An 18,221-nucleotide genomic window follows, 5' to 3' on the forward strand; every position below is an offset into this window, starting at 1 on the left:
AAAAAAAAAACAAGATTATGAATTTAATTTTGAATTATTTATTTCGTGGGGTTACTAACTAACTTGAGTCCTAGTTTATATCGAATATCTAAATATTTAAAAGGTTATAGGAAGACTGGACATTTAGAAAAGCAAAATACGGATGTGGGACCACTAAAAGTATGGAGCCACAGGAAAGTCTAATAAAAATACAGAAATACGGAGTAGAAAAGATCACAAAAATGTGGATCCTGTGCAGAAGGATGAAGTGATAATCTCAACTTTTTGAACTTGTGTGTAAGTTTTGCTGCACAAAAGGCCAAAGACTTGAACTAAAATATCAGACATTAGTTGTAGTTTTTCTTTTCAAACTCAACAGCTTTTAGTGGAAATCAACATTCTGAACATTTCACAAGCATGCATATATCCAAAATAATCTTTTCAGTTTGCATTTGGAAATACAGATTACAAAATAGAAACAATAGCAAGGACAATATACAACAGGGCAGAAACATCATGCACGTTCACAGCAACGCGCTGCGAAGTTGAATGACAAGGGACAGATTTATTCCTTTTTTTTTTCTTATTTTCAAGAAGCATTATTCTGCAAATAAAGACTGTGCATGGGAAAAAAATCTGTCTTCAACATTTAATTTGACAGTTTTCTTTCATCTTATAAACAAATGATCACATAAAGAGTCACATGGCAACAAATAAAGAACTACAAGTCTGTTACTACGACTTACAGGACAACAGTGACATAATGCATTTCTCACTAGAAGCTTTAAGTTGAATTTCCAGAGCCTTAAATAGGTTTCAGGGAAACAGAGTCATTAGGAAAACTCCCAAGTTATTAAAGGGACATGTCGTTGACACCTAAAACTTTCTGCAGTCACGCCAAACGCAGCTCCATCTCATTTGGGAACAACAAAACCAGGCTGTGCGGGAACGGAAAACCAGTCAGAAGCTGGTGTTGCAGACTTCCAGGATAACGTGTGTGTCTCGTGTTCCATAAACGGACCAGCAGCTGGAGCCTGTTTCCACATTTCAGTCACCAGTAAGGCTGAAACAGAACTTGAAACATGATGCACTTCCTTGTTAAAACTACTTCAACTATTTCCTACTTTAAAGAAAGTTTTTTTAGCTGCCTAATCTGGTATCAAGTGATTTCCCAGAGTTAAATTTGCTGCCAGCAAACTTGTCACAATTTAAGAGATTACTAACACCTGTCACAATTTTATAACTTTGAGGTTCTACGCTAGAGTTGGTCAGAAGTCTCTCCAACAAAAGGTTACCTCCACATTTGGAGGAAACAAATTTGAGCTACAACACAATTGCAGCACCTGACAGGAGTGTATTTTAAATCCACAAACTGCTTTGTGTGGACGTTTTAAAAGTGTACGCAACTTTTAAGGCCAATCGCAGTAAGAGGTGTGACTCTTCCACGCAGAGTTCATGTTTTATGGTTTTAGGCGATACATTCTGAGCTTTTCGAGAGCACATCTGTGTTCTTGCTATCCTAAATTCCCCCAGATCTTTGATTACTTCCATCAAATCAAATTTGGCAATGATTTATCCAACACACAAGGTGGAGTCAGGTTTGTGTTAGAACAACAATGCCCCTCAAAAAGCTTAAAATGTGTCCAAAGACATGATGAAATCTAGCTTTTTTCAGGAAAAGAGGTTGGATTGGGAGATTTTCAGAAATGTAAAAAATGTTAAGAAATCATTAAAAATTGCTTACTAAAAAAGGAGAAAAAAACAAAACATGGGGAAGTTAGGATTGTGGAACCGAAGAAACCGAAGAATCCCTAAATTCCTTCCCAACACTAAAGCGAAAGCTGCACGGGAAAAGCCCTTTCTAATTTTGCATCCTCTAAAGTCATTTTTGTTCAAAAAGAAAAAACACAAAAAGTTAAATCAAATGTAGAAAATAAAATCAAGAATTCCTTTAGTCTTTTACGTCAGCATATATGTGGTGTGAAACAGTCAACGTTCACACCGGGCAGAACATTCCCTGATCAGGGAGTCACAAATAAAGTGCGAAGCATCTACAGGACTAAACATTGCACAAAAATCTAAAGGAAAAAACAAAAACAGGTGTATTTCATCCAGCTTCGATGAAGGAAAAATAAAACGCATGGGTCCTAAAACACACACCACTTCAGCATAGCAAGATACAAGACCTGTATATAACAGGGGATAAGAGTCAGATCAGTGTGTCCATCGGGTCATGCGGTCGACTGCAGAAGCAAACAATCGGTGCACATGCCAGTCTGCAGCCGTTACAAGACAGGTCCTGCCAAGAAAGGTTGTGCTGTGACAAGAGGAGGGCCTTTTTGAAAAGAAAAAAACAAAAATCACCCTTTGCAGAGATGCTACCATGAGACAACAGAACAAGCAACCATACAAAAAAGCAGAGAGCCAAGCCCCGCCCCCGACTGAGACGGGACACTCAAAACAAGGCGAAACCAGAACGTGGTCGCACAAATTACATTCTTTTATCATTCGTGAAGTAGCATTGTACAGAGATGGAGGTAACAGAGAGATTTAACTGGAGTTCACTGCACAGAAGAAACCTATTCATGCATCCCTTTAGACTTCCCTTTACCCATTAGAGTTATGTTACACATATCAAACCTGTGGAGCTATAGGAGGCTTGCATTTAGAGGCTTGAACTGTCAGTTTCATCATGCATTTAGTTTCATCTATAATATGTACAAAAGTCAGTGTGAGTGACCAGTCTTTGCAGGATGAAAAGGAAGAAAATGACCGGAAAACTCTAAATGCTGGCATTATTGGCAACACAACGGTGAAGTCCAAACACAAAGCTAACACTTTCAGGGACGTAAACCTTTGGAAACATGGAATCTGTAGACACTAACTTCAGACTTAAAGGAAAAATCCATCGTTTTTACAAGAGCTCAGAACCAGGAGAAGTATCTTTTTGTCTTTATGGAGTGAATCAGATCTGACATCATCAACTTTGGGTTGAAAAAGGAAAAAAAAAAGGAAGAAACTGCTTTTCAATAATAAAATTGAGGAAACTCCTCAGTGGTGAAATAAAAATAAAACAAAAATAAGTTAGAGCAAAGCTGGATTTATCCTTCTTTGTGGATGTTTTCTGTTGTGAATAAATATTCTAAATTACTTGATTGTCATATCGCCAGCAGGACACTCAGAGCCTCGTTGAGTTTTACCCAGTTTATGAAAGTAGATTAAGATTTGAAAAAGTGGGAAAATCTGAGCTACAGCGGAGAACCTAAAGTCCTCCGAAAATTGGGTTTTGTTAGAAAATCTCTCAGATTATAGGCGTTTTGTAATAAACGTTAGAGAAAGATATTTTATGTAGCAATAAAAGTCAAAGAAACGAAAACCTAAGCAGGTTGCAGATTTCTGTGAAGATGCAGTTTTAACAGTAAAATTGCCTCCATTGTCAAACAGTTTTAAAAAAATAAATCCAGCTGAGGTTGTGGAAAGAGTTGGATTTTTCCTTTAAGGGTGTTTTTTTTTTCTTCTTCACAATTTCTTTTGCATAGGAATCACGGATGTGTTAAAGGCAAACAAAACTGCTGATGGAGCTTTGCAGCAGTCGGTGAACAACTGAACGCACTGTCCAACGGCGGAGGTAAACTCAACATCACTCTTCATCTCTTCCCATCAGCGCTATAGGTGAGTAAAAATGAGCACACAGAACATTACACTACACCCAAAATGATACCGCACGTCTGCACAAGCCTCTCAGGGAAACTCTGACAAAAAAATTGAAAAAAACTAAAAATAACTAAATGGCGGCAGATTTATTGGCACTGACAGTTCAATTTCAGTTTAAAAGCTGGACATATTTGGCAACAGTCATTAGAGATGATGGTTGACTGAGTTAAACCAGTCAGATCTTTAAAACATTTAAATTCTTAAAGTGAAGCTTTAGCTTCTATATTTCTCATCAAAGACAATAAAATACTCTTAATTTCATAAACTTTCTTAAATAATCTGAAGACAATCTGCATCTCCTTAGAGATTTCTCTGAGTGGTTTATCCTGATCGATACGGAGAAATGCCTTTTTGTTAGAGATTCCCTGTTAAGGAGCAAAAAGCCTCCCCATAATTGCATTCCTTCTCAGAAACCTTCATACGTTCCTTTCCCACCCCCTCTCCTCTTAAATTTGAAAAAATAACGATTTGGCTATTAAGTGTGTCGCTACAAAATACAGTACATTGATCTGTCAAACAACAAAACCACAAACGTCACCGAGCAAAAGTTTTTCTCTCAAATACAAGAAAATGTTACAATAAGTTACGAAAATACATCGTCACGTCAGACACGAAAGTAGAAGAGTAGAATGTTACTGTAAGGCAAAATCAGGTGATTTCACAGTGACCACTTAAAAAAGATTAAGATTTTTTTTTTCTTAGTGTTGTCTGCTTTAAAAATTGAAGCCTTCCTTCACTAGGTAGGAGGATAGTCTCTCTACATAAATGCCACTGACTGACTTCTGACGCTCCCGTGTTCTAGTGAAGTAGAAAAGGCCTGATGATTCTCTGAGAAAAACCTCACCTCCAGTCTCATTTCTGGAGCGCACGACTTTGATGTGAAGTTAAGCGAAAACTCGTGATGTTTGAACTGTTGGCCTGCAGCATGTCGACGTCCGAGAATGTAACATCTAACACCAAACAGCAACCATGGGGAGGTTTTGCACTCCTTCGTTAACCAAGTAGCTTAAGCACATATAGAAATATGTTAGTAATAAGTACACGCAAATCACATCAGTGCAATTCTACACAACGCCTACAGACAACATTTTGGCATTAAATTTAGGTCATGAAATGGAATATAAAATCTTTTAACCAAATAAATAAAACGTATAAATACACAAAACATACAGTACCAGTTGAAAAGTAACATTTGGTTGGTAAAAAATAAAGCTTTGAGTGTGAAATGCTGTTATGAAACAATGGGATAACACTGTTTTCCATGTGGGATCATAAGAAAACCGGAATTCTTTTTCTTCTTATACCAATGATTATAATAACAGGGTTAGCCCAGTGTCCTTGTAGCTTCCTGCTACAGGCAAATAAAGATAAATAGTGGATATGACAGGAAAATGAGCAAAATAAATAAGCTGTCAAATGAGCATTTTTGGAATATATGTGGGGCGTGATGGGACACTGTAAACACAGTAGGCTAGCAAAAGCGCTGAGCGACCAGTCTTGTTCAGAACAATGGCAGGATCATTCCTCTGTAAGCCACTGACATCTTTTTCCTCTTTCCCTTCAAGGTTACGCAACTTTCAGAGGGCTTCACAGAGCTGAGGGTAAGATTGGACAGCCATGCAACGAGAGAGAGGGTTCATCCTGCCCTTTATTCCACCCCATCAACAAGTTAGTGCTATCGTTTCTTCTTTGATCCAGAACGCGGTCGGTCAGTTTGCTCACAGCCTGTCCATCCTGAACGTGTCCTCAGTGGCGGGGTCGGTGAGTACCATGTCTGGATCATTGAGCATGTGCAGTCCGTCCAAGGTGAGGGGGTCGATCTTCAGCTCGTCCAGAGGAAACTGGGAGTCTGCGTCAAAGCTGACATCGCCAACGCCCGCCAGAGAGTTGGTGAGCTCTTTGGAGAGGCTTGGCGGAGACTCTCCTGTGACTGAGAAATGTCAGATATGAGAAAAGTTGGGCTGGTTGAGAATCTCTAATATATATTGAATCGGAAGGAATTTTTATATTTTTCCTGAATTGCTACCAAACTCCATACATTTCCCATTAAAATGATTGATGAACCATTATTTTACATCTATACAGCACCAACAACACATCCCAGTTAAAATGACAACAATTAAAAAAAAAAAAAAACACTGTTATTTGTATGCATCTAATCAGTAGCTACAGTACAGTCCAAAAGTTTGGACACACCTTTTCATTCAAATGAATGAAAAAGTTTTGAACAACAATGGCTCAATGATAGGAGTGTCACAATAATCGACTTCACCGATTAAATGATTCATATATCCAACAACATCAATCTGTCTGAGGAAAGTTGTTGTTTAAATCAAGCTATACCATTATAAAAGCTTATATATAATGAAATAAATTGATAATATCGATATTGGAAAATACGATCAATACCTAATCAATCCAATGTGTTGCAACACATTGAATTTTGCAGACGTGTGACCATACAGTGTGGTAGAATTTTCTAATAATGATCCGTTTGTATCATTTTGATGCAGAAAAACAAGAATTGGATCATTCAAAATGAGCCAATAGAGACGGTGAATCGTATCGTCAAACAGAAATTTGGATTTGAGTCGAATCGTTGTTAAATGAGTCTATACACTGCCATTCAATGCCACGTATATTCTCTTTTTCAGATTTGAAAATTGAAAACAACAGATGCACCAAAGCTGTGATAAAGTGTCTACCTGTTAGGATTATGTTGGGGATGTTGCCATGGCTACTGTAGCCGAGCTGCTGCGAGTCTTGAAGGGTGCTCCCGGTGAGGCCCATCATAGCGGCTTGAGTGTAGTTGAGCGTGGAGCACTGGCTGAAGAGGCTGGACGAACTGATGGGACTTTCGATCATGTTGAACTGCTCCAACTATGAAGCAAAGACCTGTGAGATGGGAACGCACAATCGGAGCAGAGAACGCATGCTGTTTGTGAACTTTCTCACCTGGTGAGAAAGGGCGTTGGTCTGCCTCGATGCAAGCTGCTGATCATAAAAGGAGTCTCCGAAAATACTGCCCACCACAGGAATGTGCTGGAGCAACACAATTATGAAGAAGGGCTTTAAAGTGAGGCATCTCGGAAATCAACACAATTATTATCAGCATGGGTGTGGTGCGGAGCGTTACTAAGGTCCAGAAGCAGACATTTCAGCCGCAAAGCAAACTGAGACTGAGCAATGACCAAAAGCACAAAGTTGTCAGAAGGAGGGCAGCTGTGGTTCACAAACAGAAAATGTATGACAAAATGGCCGTGTTCACGTCTAAAATAGCTTATCGTCGGCACACTGATACTGACGATAATAAAAATAAACGGGAAAAGATTGACTCTGATGTAAAGATGAGGTGTGAACTGATGCAGAAAACAGTTTCACTGTACTGTACTGCAGCTCTGTTGATGAAAAAACAAACACTTTGGACCTGACTTACTGAAGGACTGCGTGTGCAAAACCATGCGGTTCATTTCATTTACCAGTGAGATGCAGTGAGGGTGGTGTCTGTTAAACAGGAAACTTAATATGTGCAGTCCATTTAGTGCATTTGCCTTCGGAATAAATGTGGTAATTCTGGCAGGATGCACAATAAAACTAGGAGGAGTAGAAACAAAAAGATCAAACGTAGCACGCCCATTGTGGTTTATCTAATGTGAAAGAGGACTACTGTGGCTGTTTTAGCGTCTATATTTAGCACATCTGAAAGGCAGGTGCTAACTGGCACAACATTTCGCACATAAGGCCACTGTCATTGTAGCCCGGAAGTGTAATCACCACAAAGGCAACAAAGAAAGAATTTTCTTCTGCTCGTGGTATCATTTTTGAAAGATGGAGGCAAACATTTGTGAGCCATTTCACCCATCTAATTTTCCAATCTTGTATCTTCAGTATGAGCCAATATGGAACCATTCCTATCCGACTTTAATTATGTCTGTGAGCTTCCCCTACGGCTCAATAATGGTCAGAGGCATCTCTTCTGCCAGCCCTCTGCCTATCTATAAGCTTTATTATAAGACATTTATTTCTTCTTTCATCTGCTGTTCTTCCCATTCTGCTTCATGTATTTACTGTTTTGCAAATACTCTTCCATATTAAGTGCTTCAGGTGACCTTTGGATTTCTTTGCTTAGCATTATTTATATTTGCCTCTTCCACTAATTTCTTCATTTCCATCGGGGTCAAATTTCATTTTGAGGTTGCTCGCTCTTATTCTCCACGGGGAAACCAAAGTTGACACTCAAATACAGCTTTTTCTTAATCTATTACCTGGAAATCTTACACAAACAGCACATGTGGTACATTTGCATATGCAATGTTCTGCTTTCTATTAAGGATCTTAGTAAATCAGGCCCCAAGCGTCTCAAACTTTACTTTTATTCTAATAATAAAGTCAGTTGTTGGTGCAGAGTGAAGGAAAGTCTGGAAAGTCTGGAAAGACGAAAACAAAGGCTGAAAGAAATGGCAATAGGCTAAACATTATTAAAGTAAATATACTACTGAAAAAGGACAAAAAAGGGGCAAAAATTAAAACATGCTGGAATTTTACTTCTTAATTTATTGCATTGATAAAAGCGCAGCTGAACACCAACGATGAGGTGAATCTACTTGAATCAATCATAACACAAAAGATAATTAATAAAAAAGTAAGGAATGATTAGGCAGCCTTTTGCGTTTGTACTGTAAAAGCAGGGGAGGATCAGCATGCATCTGGAAGAACATACAGATGCAGCACTGATCTTCCGACAGTGACAGAGGAGATGAAGGAATGGCTTATGCGGTTTCTGACACCGTGACAGGCTGACTGCTGGTATGGAGAATGGAAAGCAACCTAACCGACTACAGTTAACCTTCCCCCAGGAGTGAAGCCCCTCCCCAGACACCAGCTAGGTTGGTGGGTGGGCTCTTACTTGAGGCGAGCCTCCAGGGGAGAAGCCTTGATTGGAGACTGGGGAGGTTGGAGACTGAGTGGCTGGTGAGCCAGTCTGATTGCGGTACTGTTGGAGGGAAGAGGGTTAGCTGGCACTAAGCCTCATAGCTGTCAAACACAAATCCTGAAGAATTAGCTGAGAAGGAATATTGAAAAGGGACCAATCACCTTCAGACAAAGCAGGACGGCCAATTTGTTTCTGTGCAACTTTGAACTGACTGCTGTCTAATGCAGAATCAGTGCGGATGATTTTAACCACAACCAGAATGACCTTCTTCAAAATATTTTTCTTTCTAACCTTGGGTTAATCAGCTTTATCATATACTATAAAACTGAAAAACCTTCATTAAAAAAAAACAAATAAAATATAATAAAAGGATTTCAGGTTTTCACCTTTAAAGGCTAGTGTAACCCTTTTTAAAAAAAAAAAGGAATTCCCAGAAAATTTCATTTTTTACAAATTAAAAAAATAAAATGTTTTGGTTCTGACAGACTGAGAGAGTCCTTTTGCAGAGTTCCTTGTTCCTCACCGAGCTGACTGTGATGCTGGCGGTGGTCTGGCTGTCCGGAGACGGGCTGCTCGCAGTGGCTGAACCAGAGGAAGCGAGGGTTGGCAGGGTGATGAGCTGGATGCCCTGCGGGAGGCCCTGCTGCTTCTGGAGGTCATTGAGGAGCTGAGCCTGGGCCTGAGCGGTCAGCTGGTTGAAGAGAGGGTACTGGGAAAGCTGCTGTTCCAGGGTTAACGACTCTGTCGGCACCGCCTGTAGATACAGCAAGGACACCCAAAGTCATTATAAGAAACGCTTGAAAGTCAGCCTTTTCTACTCTAAATGAGAGAAACTTAATGGAGGATGAGAAACAAAAGCTTTTATTAGTTTTGAAATGAGCCTCACCTGTGTGACGTTAACAGGTGAAGACAGGGTGGGCGAGAGCTGCTGTGAGGACTGTCGAAGATGGAGGTCAGAGGTGAGGGTGAGCGGCATCACGGGGGGTTGTCGGCGTTGTGCAGATACAGTCATGGTGGGCTGGGAGGAGGTGGAAATCCCTGCGACAAAAAAGAAAAAAGCAGAAACAAAGACATGAAAGGTGTCAATCAAACAGACATGGCAGCTGAGGATTTTAAGGAACATTAAGAACAGCTGAGTGCATCAATCTTTAGCTACAAATGTTCAATGTTTAAAAACACCCTTTCAAAATTATGCTTAAAATCCAACTGAATTAAATATTATGCACAGCAGATCTAAAGAATCGAAGGAAAAGGTTCCATGAGCGATGGAACCACAAGGGCACAGCATCAGCATCAAATGTCTTTAAGGGAAAAAGTAAAAAAAGGAGCAACTTAACTATGAAAAATCATCATTTTTAATGTTCATGCCACAGCCCTGAGGCTTTTGTCTTCAACAACAGAATGCTTCTGAAAGAAATTATTACAGCAAGGCCGAAGAACTGATGTTGTTTGGCCACAATAATCGTCTTCTCAAGAGAATTTATCTTTATAAAATAACACTATCCGTCAAAATGGAGTCCAAATCATTTGACCTATAGTGCATGAAAGAGCTTAAAGTTTTTTTGGGGAAAAAATATGTTTTATAGTTTCCAGCAAATGTGCAGTTCTACTAAAGTTAAAACAACATTCAGTTATACTGACATGGAACAAAAAAATTCTTACTAATGCTCACAGCGGTTTTTTTAAAACTTTTTTCTTTTGGTTTTGGGGGACAGAAACAAAAGGGGCTTCTCACCGTGGCTACCAGCACTGATCCCCAAGTGGGTGAGGTTGGTGGTCAGGCTGCCTGTGCTGTTGGCTGAGCTGAGGGAGGGGAAGGATACAGTGTCCTCCGGGTCCAGAGGAGTAGACAGAGGAGGAGGGAACTGAATGTTGGTCAAATCGGGAAGGGAACCACCGCTGTTGTGTGCGGCTGGGAGCACAGATGGGTTCAGCTCCTGGTCTGGTGACGGAAATATGCTGGAATAGATGCAAAGGTTCAGTCAAACACAAGAAGAGAACAATCAATATTCATGAGAACGGCTCTGAACTAGATAAAGAAATGCAAAAGTCTCCATGTATTTGAAATTACAAAAGCATAAGAACAAGTCTCATGATCACAATCTTAACAGAAATTACGCTATATTTTGAATCATCTAAGCAATGGTGATTCCAGTTTTTTTTTTTAAAGTTAATTGTTGGAATTTCTAACAATAAACAAAAGCTAAAGAAATCTAGAAAGAAGACCAAAAAATAGTAATCAAGTTACTCACTTGTTACAATGAAAATTCACTAAAGTGTCTAAATAAAGAAGAATGACAGTGTAGACTTTGCTTTTTAAATGTAATAAAATACCAAAAAGTGGGTATATTTATATGCACATTATAAACAAATTGAAGTCCATTAGGGTTAATTAACTAAGATGATCTTCAGGCATAATGTGTTGCAGGGGGGACACAATGGGATACTATAGCTCTTATTAATCATTTTTAAACAGATTCAACAGGATGCTTCAACGTTTTTTATTTTGCCGTGCTTCTACAAGTCGTCAAGGACAGTTCAAACATACAGACCAAAGGTAAAATAGAGGTAAACTTTTAAAGCATACAATGATATTTTTTTTTTATCTAAATGGACTTTATGTGTGTTCTGGAGAAAATTATTCAAAAATCAGAAAGTTTAGTCTCAGGTAAAGGTCTTACATACTCCTAGGATAATGACTCAATCACATAGTTACACTACAAAAGATGGTAAAGAACACAAAAAGTCTATTCAGACGTAGCCTTTAGAAAAACCTTTAATAAATCTATACCAAGAACGCCTGTATATGCCCAGTTTTAAAGAACTACTCCGATGAAAATTGTGTTTTTAATATGTTCTTGTAGCATTTTTCTGATGATGAAGGACATATATAAGGAAAATTAAGGTTAATTAAGATTATTTAAATTGTTGAGAATCAGGCACCAGCTCCCTGCTTCGCTCCATTCCCATGCATCCACTTGCAGACAAACAGATTTATATAAATTTTCATTAGATTAGATTAGATTTATTAATCCCACAATGGGAAATTTCCTTGTCACAGTAGCATGGAGTTTGGCACAAGTATGTACAGACAGTAATGACGATTACCCACATCTGAGCTGCATCTGCCTCAAAACCACACGGCTGGATAGCTCCAATATTGCTCGCCATTTTTGTTGCACCTCTAATGTTAGCTTGGGGTTGTGAGTTTTTGATTTTACCAAAAAAAAAAAAAAAACAGTGTAACCATCATTAAAAGACCATTGGGAATGCTTTTTTAAATATATCAAAAGATGATTAGATTGGGTCTTGTAGCAATTGATGAATGTTAATGGGTTCAAAATACCTATTAAGAAGTGCAAATTACTTTAAAAAAAATAATAAACCCACATCGAAGTGCCCAACTATTTCTGGGGAATTTAGAGAAAAGTTTGAGTTCATAGAGGCAGACCAAAGACAAAACACTTTTTAGGCTGTTAAGCAGCTCCTGGTCAGGAAAGTTCTTCCATGTCAATTTGTTCAACTGTTGATGATGTTACTGACTAAATAGCTTAACTCACTTAATTCCTGGGACGTCACATGCATTAGGCTTCGATCCATCATCCTGAGAAGAAAAGGTGAACATCAGCCAAAAATCATCCAATACAACAGTGCACTTTGTGACTGTCCAATAAATACCTTCGTGTCATCCCACAACTGTTCCTGTGCATCCCTGTCTGCATCCGACTCTGAATTATCCGTCCCAGGAACAGTTAGCAGCAGCACTGATCATTAAAACACAAGACACAGTTTCTTTCTTTGAGCTTTCTGTTCTTTGTTAAAAGGGATCTTTTGCCGTTGATGCCATTTGGGCAAAACCCACTGCTGCAGTGAACTCAAATATTCATTCTAAAAATAGCAAAGTGACCACTGGCCAAACTGAATGAATGCCAGCCATTTTTGGTTCATTCTGCAGGAGCTTGAAACGTAATAAAATAGTCTGTTTACTGATCAGGTTGTCAAAAGCACTTTGGATCATCTTAATTGAAAAAAAAAAAGTTACATTTCTGAGTCACTTCCCCCAAACTCTCTGAAGATCGATTTCCATTTTATTTTCAATTATTTCATCGAGTCTACATCTGATGTCATTGGGGTTTTGTTGCTTTTATTAGCACATTAATAAAGCAAAGCAGCTGTGTCTGTAACCGGATTCTCCTTTACCTCGTTTAGGCTGCAGCTCCTGCGACCCGCCGGAAAATGACTCCTGGGGCTTTGGATTCATGGCGCTCTGGTGCAAGGCAGAGTCGGAATTTGTCCTGCGTGTGTTAAAATGACAGAATGTCAACAAAACTGCAACCAAATCCCAACGTTGGTCTACAGGCAGCTCTACAACACAAATAAAATTCCAAAATTTGTTTAGATTGCACTTCCTTTGTGGCCATCTCTGTGGTTAGTCGAGGCTTAACCTTTTAGGGTCAACAGGAGCTTAACGACCACTTTTATTTATTTATGTTTTAGAAAATGTTTGCCTGTGTCTGATGTTGATTTTCTAGCAGAAAAGTGTGTGTGTGTGTGGGGGGGGGGGGGGGGGGGGGTCCTTACCTTCTCCAGCTTGTGTCTGGTGGTGGGGAGAGATAAACTGAGCTATAGGGACAGCTGTCAATGTGAATCTTGTCAAGGTTAATAATCCTAATCAGACAAAACAATCCTGAAGTTTAGATGGAAATTTTCAGGAACCTTCTGCTTCAATAAATTATTATGAATGATTATTATTATTATTCTTATCATCCTTGGAAAAGAAATAACATCTGTGCATACAACTGAGCACAAAAAATAACAATAAGTATTTTATTTTGAAGTAAAACAAAAAGCAGAACATTGAAGTAAAAGAAAATCTGAATTTCAACACTCTTTAAAGGATATTTGGCGGCCATGTTTGTCGACTAAAAGTGGGCGGCGGTGAGGGGATGTGATGCGGTTCCGGTCACGGTAAACACGGTCCACCAACCCATGGTGCCTGCTTGTACGACTGGTATCCAGTACCGAGTTCTAGAGGAAACACACCATTTGAATGAGGCCAGAAAAACAGGTTACTTTAAGAGCAAAACTCTGTTTTAGAATACCGGCAATTGGTGAAAATTTATACATCTTCAAAACGAGCCAAGCCAGGAGCCCAACAAATAATGATGCCCGAGCTGGCAAATGTACTTAAGGATGAGAAGCCATGGCAAGCAATGGTGTCATTTTACAATTTAGGAACCAAATTACAATGCTGGGAAAAAAAGGAAAAGAAACATACTGGTAAAACACTTTCTTCAATCAATAAAAACAAAATAAAACCGAAAATGTGCAGCTTTTACTGGGAGAAAATGCTGATTTTCTGTCTAAAACTCTTTACATTTTGACTGACATGAAACAGTTTTCACCAATGTGTTAGAAAACCTGTTTGTTTCCATTATTCCCCAACCGCTGACAAGGGTACACGGGTTTATTAAGAATGAAACAAAGCAAAAAATATCAAATTACCAGCCAGGAGAGGCTATGGGCTCACCTGAAAAGGCAGGTCAATGTTGCCATTTCCAATCTGATTGACATTGGGCAGTGAGCCTCCATAGTACTGTCCACGATTCTGCCCTAGTTGCAAATACTGGGTCTTCTGTAACTGCAACTGTGCAAAGTAAAATTGCATGAAAGCATGAGTGAATGATTAATTCGGATTTTAAAAAAATCATAACGTCAAAAGAAAATGAATGGTACATGCAATTCTACTGTGAAAATATCCAAGATTGGTTAAAATAGGTTATAAAGGGTCTTTTTAACTCGTGCCAAAGGTTTACTTTACTTTTTTTTTCCGATTACTCTATTTGCTGCAGAACAGAGTTTGCTCAAGGTAAAAGATGGATTTAAGAATTTCCATGCAAACAAACTCTTCATTAATAATGCATCAGTTATTGGTAGATTCTTTCCTATTAAGAATATAATCAATGAAGGTATGACTTCTTTCATGCTTTTCAAATGTTGTGCAGCTTTAATCAACATAAAAGGGTCAGCGAGTCGATAGATCCAACAGGAAAATATGCTTTTTCACTCAATATCAAAATGTATACAACATAAAACAGGAAGAAATAATGAAAGAAACTAGTATGAAAGCCAAATTATGTCATGTAATAACGTGGCACATTAACACAGAAATGTATGTGAAAAAAAAATAAAATAAAAATCACCTTGTTAAACAACACAAATTGGCAATAAAATGATCAGATAATGAAGGGGATATGATTATGAATGACAACATAAAGAAACTAGGCAAAATATTTCAAACAATGTGTTTATTTGTTTTCCTTCTCTTCTGTAATAAATACAGTTCTGGCTAAGGGTCTAAGCTGATGCAGTGCTTATGCGTCATTTCCAGCAAGCAGACTAACAATTAGCCCAAATATTTCCTGGCACTAACATCTAGAATTGCGAGAATTTTCTCATACGCTGGCTGAGAAGTAGTGGAATTAAAAAAGAAAAAAGGGGGCAAAAGCCAAAAAACATGTTTCTGAAAAGGGAGCAAAGGCTAAGAGGAGTGCAGGGCTCCAGAGTGTAACTAAGTCATTAGCATTTCTTCATCAATTTAGAGATCAAAACCCAAATGCCTTCAGATATACTTTGTCATTGGGATTTGCCATCATTTACACACATCCAATATAAAGTAAGTGTCACCTTAACAGCAATCTGGTGAGCTAAAGTTGCAACAGAAAGTAAAAAGTTTAAGGGCTTTGTAAAATTGTGTAATTATCCAAAACAATTCACAAAAAAAGAAAAGGGGAAAATAAATCCCCTTCCTTCTTCATACAATCCCACAAGTGTACTAGGATTAATCAGTGGAAGCAGCTGCTGAAACTAAGTTGGTCTTCCTTACCTGGAAGGAAGACCTACTTCTGACAACATGAGCAACTTCTACTTATGTTGTTTTATAAAGCAAAAGTAACAGTGCTTGATGTTTTATTTAGTCCCTCTGTGGTTCCATTTTTCTTAAAGAACTAGTTCAATGGCTTGACCACAAACATTTTAACATGAAACATTTAAAAACAACAACAGCAAAACGCATGATTATTAGACATGTAGGTCAACACAAAACGTCTTCAATCTTAGCATCATAACTGATAGATTTAGTAACGGTTTACCTTTAAAAAACAGAAATGATAATATTGTTTATTATCAATTTTCACCTGTGAAAAAAATGAAACATTTGTTTTTAACAAACCACTACTTCCCTATACAATTTCTTGAACTTTTTTTTTAACATTTTTACAAATAGTCCAATATAAATAGAAAAAAAATGCATGCTAACAAGCTGGTGCCTCTCATATTCATCTAGGGTGAATAGGGCTACAAGTGCTGTGGCAATTTGCACTTGACAATAAAAATGGGTTGCAGCTGTTCATCCTGGATCTCCTCAAACTTTTCCTGCAAGACCCAAACCTCATCTTTATTAAGGGATGAAGAAGCAGTCTTTTTTTGCTACTTCACCTTTCAAAAGCTGCCTTGTTCAACGCAATCTACAACAATCTAGAACAGCTTCACACCTGAGGCACACCAGCAAACCCTCTGATTTGGTTTTTATAAAGGCTTCAAGTCCCACTCCAGTCTTCTTTTGATCTATTTTAAAAGCTTTCACAGTGGTGGTTTGATTATGCTTATGCTGTTTTTAGGATTTTTTTTTCTAGGTCATAGTTTCTGCACAGCAGCTGTAGTTCATTGGAAATTCGCCTATAAGTTGTGGGTGGGACGGTCGGCTCAGAGTAAGCCTCTCCCCGATTTCCCATCATCCATTTTGTTTACACTCTCTAGCTAGCTTACAGCTCCTCACACCCCAACCTAAATTTACCAGTGCAACAAAATAAGCAAGAAATATTGAAGCAATCCAGCTGTACAGTTTTCAGACGAGGAAAACTGGATCTTATTTGTCTGTAGGGATGCATCGGAATGGAATAGAGGTGGTGGCTCGCCGACTTAACAGCTACAAGCTTTTTCCAATGGCTTTTTTTTTCATCTGTTCTGGATTCACATTAATTTTAAATAAAGAAATACTCAGAAATGCGATTTTGAGATTAATTTTCTTTATATCTGTCCTCCATTATGAGAAAAATGCCTCAAGAACATGTTAAAAACATCAAAACTTTTCATTGGAGTGGCTCTTTAAAGGTTTTCTGTTCAACCAAATAAAGTAAATAAAAATAAAGAAAAAAACATTTCACAACCCTAAAGTAAAAAGGGCCCTTTTAGTTATGCAACGTGGTCCTAACTTTTCTGTAATATTTCACTTATAACAAGGTGAACGTGTTTTATTTTAATAATAAATCTCTTCTGGGATGTGGGTAAGAAAAGGACAGTCAGATATTCAGACAAATGTTTATATGGTCTACACATTCCTTATATATTTGATTTCAATTTTTTTTTACAATAATCTGATGGTGTATTGTCCTGATCTTCATTGTCCAAAAAAGCTGATTCATCTTCTGTTGTTGCCCATTTTGATATTAAAGTGCAAACAAATAAATATTTAAAAAAAATCAAACATTAAACTTGGACAAGCCTAAAATTATTTATGGCCTCGTGTTTACAACTGCCTTACGTCAAAAAAAGTATTACTACGAAATAATAATGGTAAACATGAGAACAGAACGTCATATAAAGGGGGAATTGAGGTGAAGTTGGCAATGCAGTTACCTGCGGGATCCACAGCTGATCAGCATCCGATTGGCTCGCTAAGCTATCGTATCTCCACCATCCCAGTCAGCGCTGCTCTATTTTGGTTTCTTCTAGCTAACTCTCCCCCGCGCGTGCGATCATGCGGTGATTTATCCGCGTGTTAGCAAACAAATTGTGAGCAACGTCTGCTGAAAAAGGCAGCCACGGGCGAGGAAGCAGGTGTACACAACCATTCACATCTCCAGCAGAGAGAGAGCAGCTAGCCGAGCTAAGAAAAAAAGCTCTTTTGTTGTGACGGAACCCCCTCTTGCATGTTTTGAAACAGACGCAGAAAACAAACATGGTGATGATCCGCGGATGCCGTTCGAGAGAACTTCAGAAAAATGTACACAGAAGCACATTATTATTCATCTCCGCAGTGTTCGCTTGCTGCCACCACCACACACACAGCCCTGCAAAAACCTTCTGTGTTCGTCCGGGGTGTGGAGGTCTTACCCGCGCGGCTCTGGTGATGTTCAGGTCCTTCATCACTTCTTCAAACGCGGCCGTCTCCTCCGCCTGTTTTTGATTATGCAAAGCGATTTTTTCGCTAAATTTGCGAGGATTATTCGAGGACGCCATTTTTCCCTCTTCTTCTCAATGGAATGTTACGCTCCCCTCCGCACCAGAGCCCCCTGGTGTCGTCATTACGTACGGACTACGTCTCTATTAACTCAAGGTTGAAGATTGTCTTTCTGCTTTATTTTCTATTGCATAATCCCCCCTCCCCCCAATAAAATAAATTAAAAATACATAAAAAATAAAAGTTGACACATTATATAACTCTAGTAAATTTAGGCAAAGTCTTTTCATTAAAAAAACTATAATAAAGTTTACAAAAAAGTCTTCAAGAGATGCATGATTTCAATACATTATT

At 38.5% G+C, this 18,221-nt stretch overlaps 1 protein-coding gene across 3 annotated transcripts; it reads right to left on the reverse strand.

The window, feature by feature from the left end:
- Positions 1-326: 326 nt before the first annotated feature.
- crtc1b (CREB regulated transcription coactivator 1b) lies at positions 327-17,986 on the reverse strand. 3 transcript variants are annotated; one of them, XM_078946607.1, is made up of 14 exons: positions 17,801-17,985; positions 14,157-14,273; positions 13,527-13,654; positions 13,208-13,267; positions 12,827-12,921; positions 12,305-12,390; positions 12,187-12,230; positions 10,362-10,585; positions 9,513-9,664; positions 9,150-9,380; positions 8,600-8,686; positions 6,649-6,735; positions 6,399-6,573; positions 327-5,623 (listed from the first exon to the last, which is right to left on the reverse strand). In XM_078946607.1, exons 1-14 carry the CDS (start codon positions 17,924-17,926, stop codon positions 5,412-5,414), a joined length of 1,824 nt encoding a protein of 607 aa, XP_078802733.1. In that variant the 5' UTR covers positions 17,927-17,985; the 3' UTR covers positions 327-5,411. The 3 variants fall into 3 exon arrangements, with proteins under 3 accessions (XP_078802733.1, XP_078802735.1, XP_078802734.1); XM_078946609.1 differs by lacking the exon at positions 14,157-14,273 and having other exon boundaries at positions 17,801-17,986; XM_078946608.1 differs by lacking the exon at positions 8,600-8,686.
- Between the last annotated feature and the right edge of the window lie 235 nt (positions 17,987-18,221).

Source organism: Oryzias latipes, chromosome 4, assembly GCF_053564925.1.
Source record: "Oryzias latipes strain Hd-rR chromosome 4, Olatipes_Hd-rR_3.1".
Classification (NCBI taxonomy): domain Eukaryota; kingdom Metazoa; phylum Chordata; class Actinopteri; order Beloniformes; family Adrianichthyidae; genus Oryzias; species Oryzias latipes.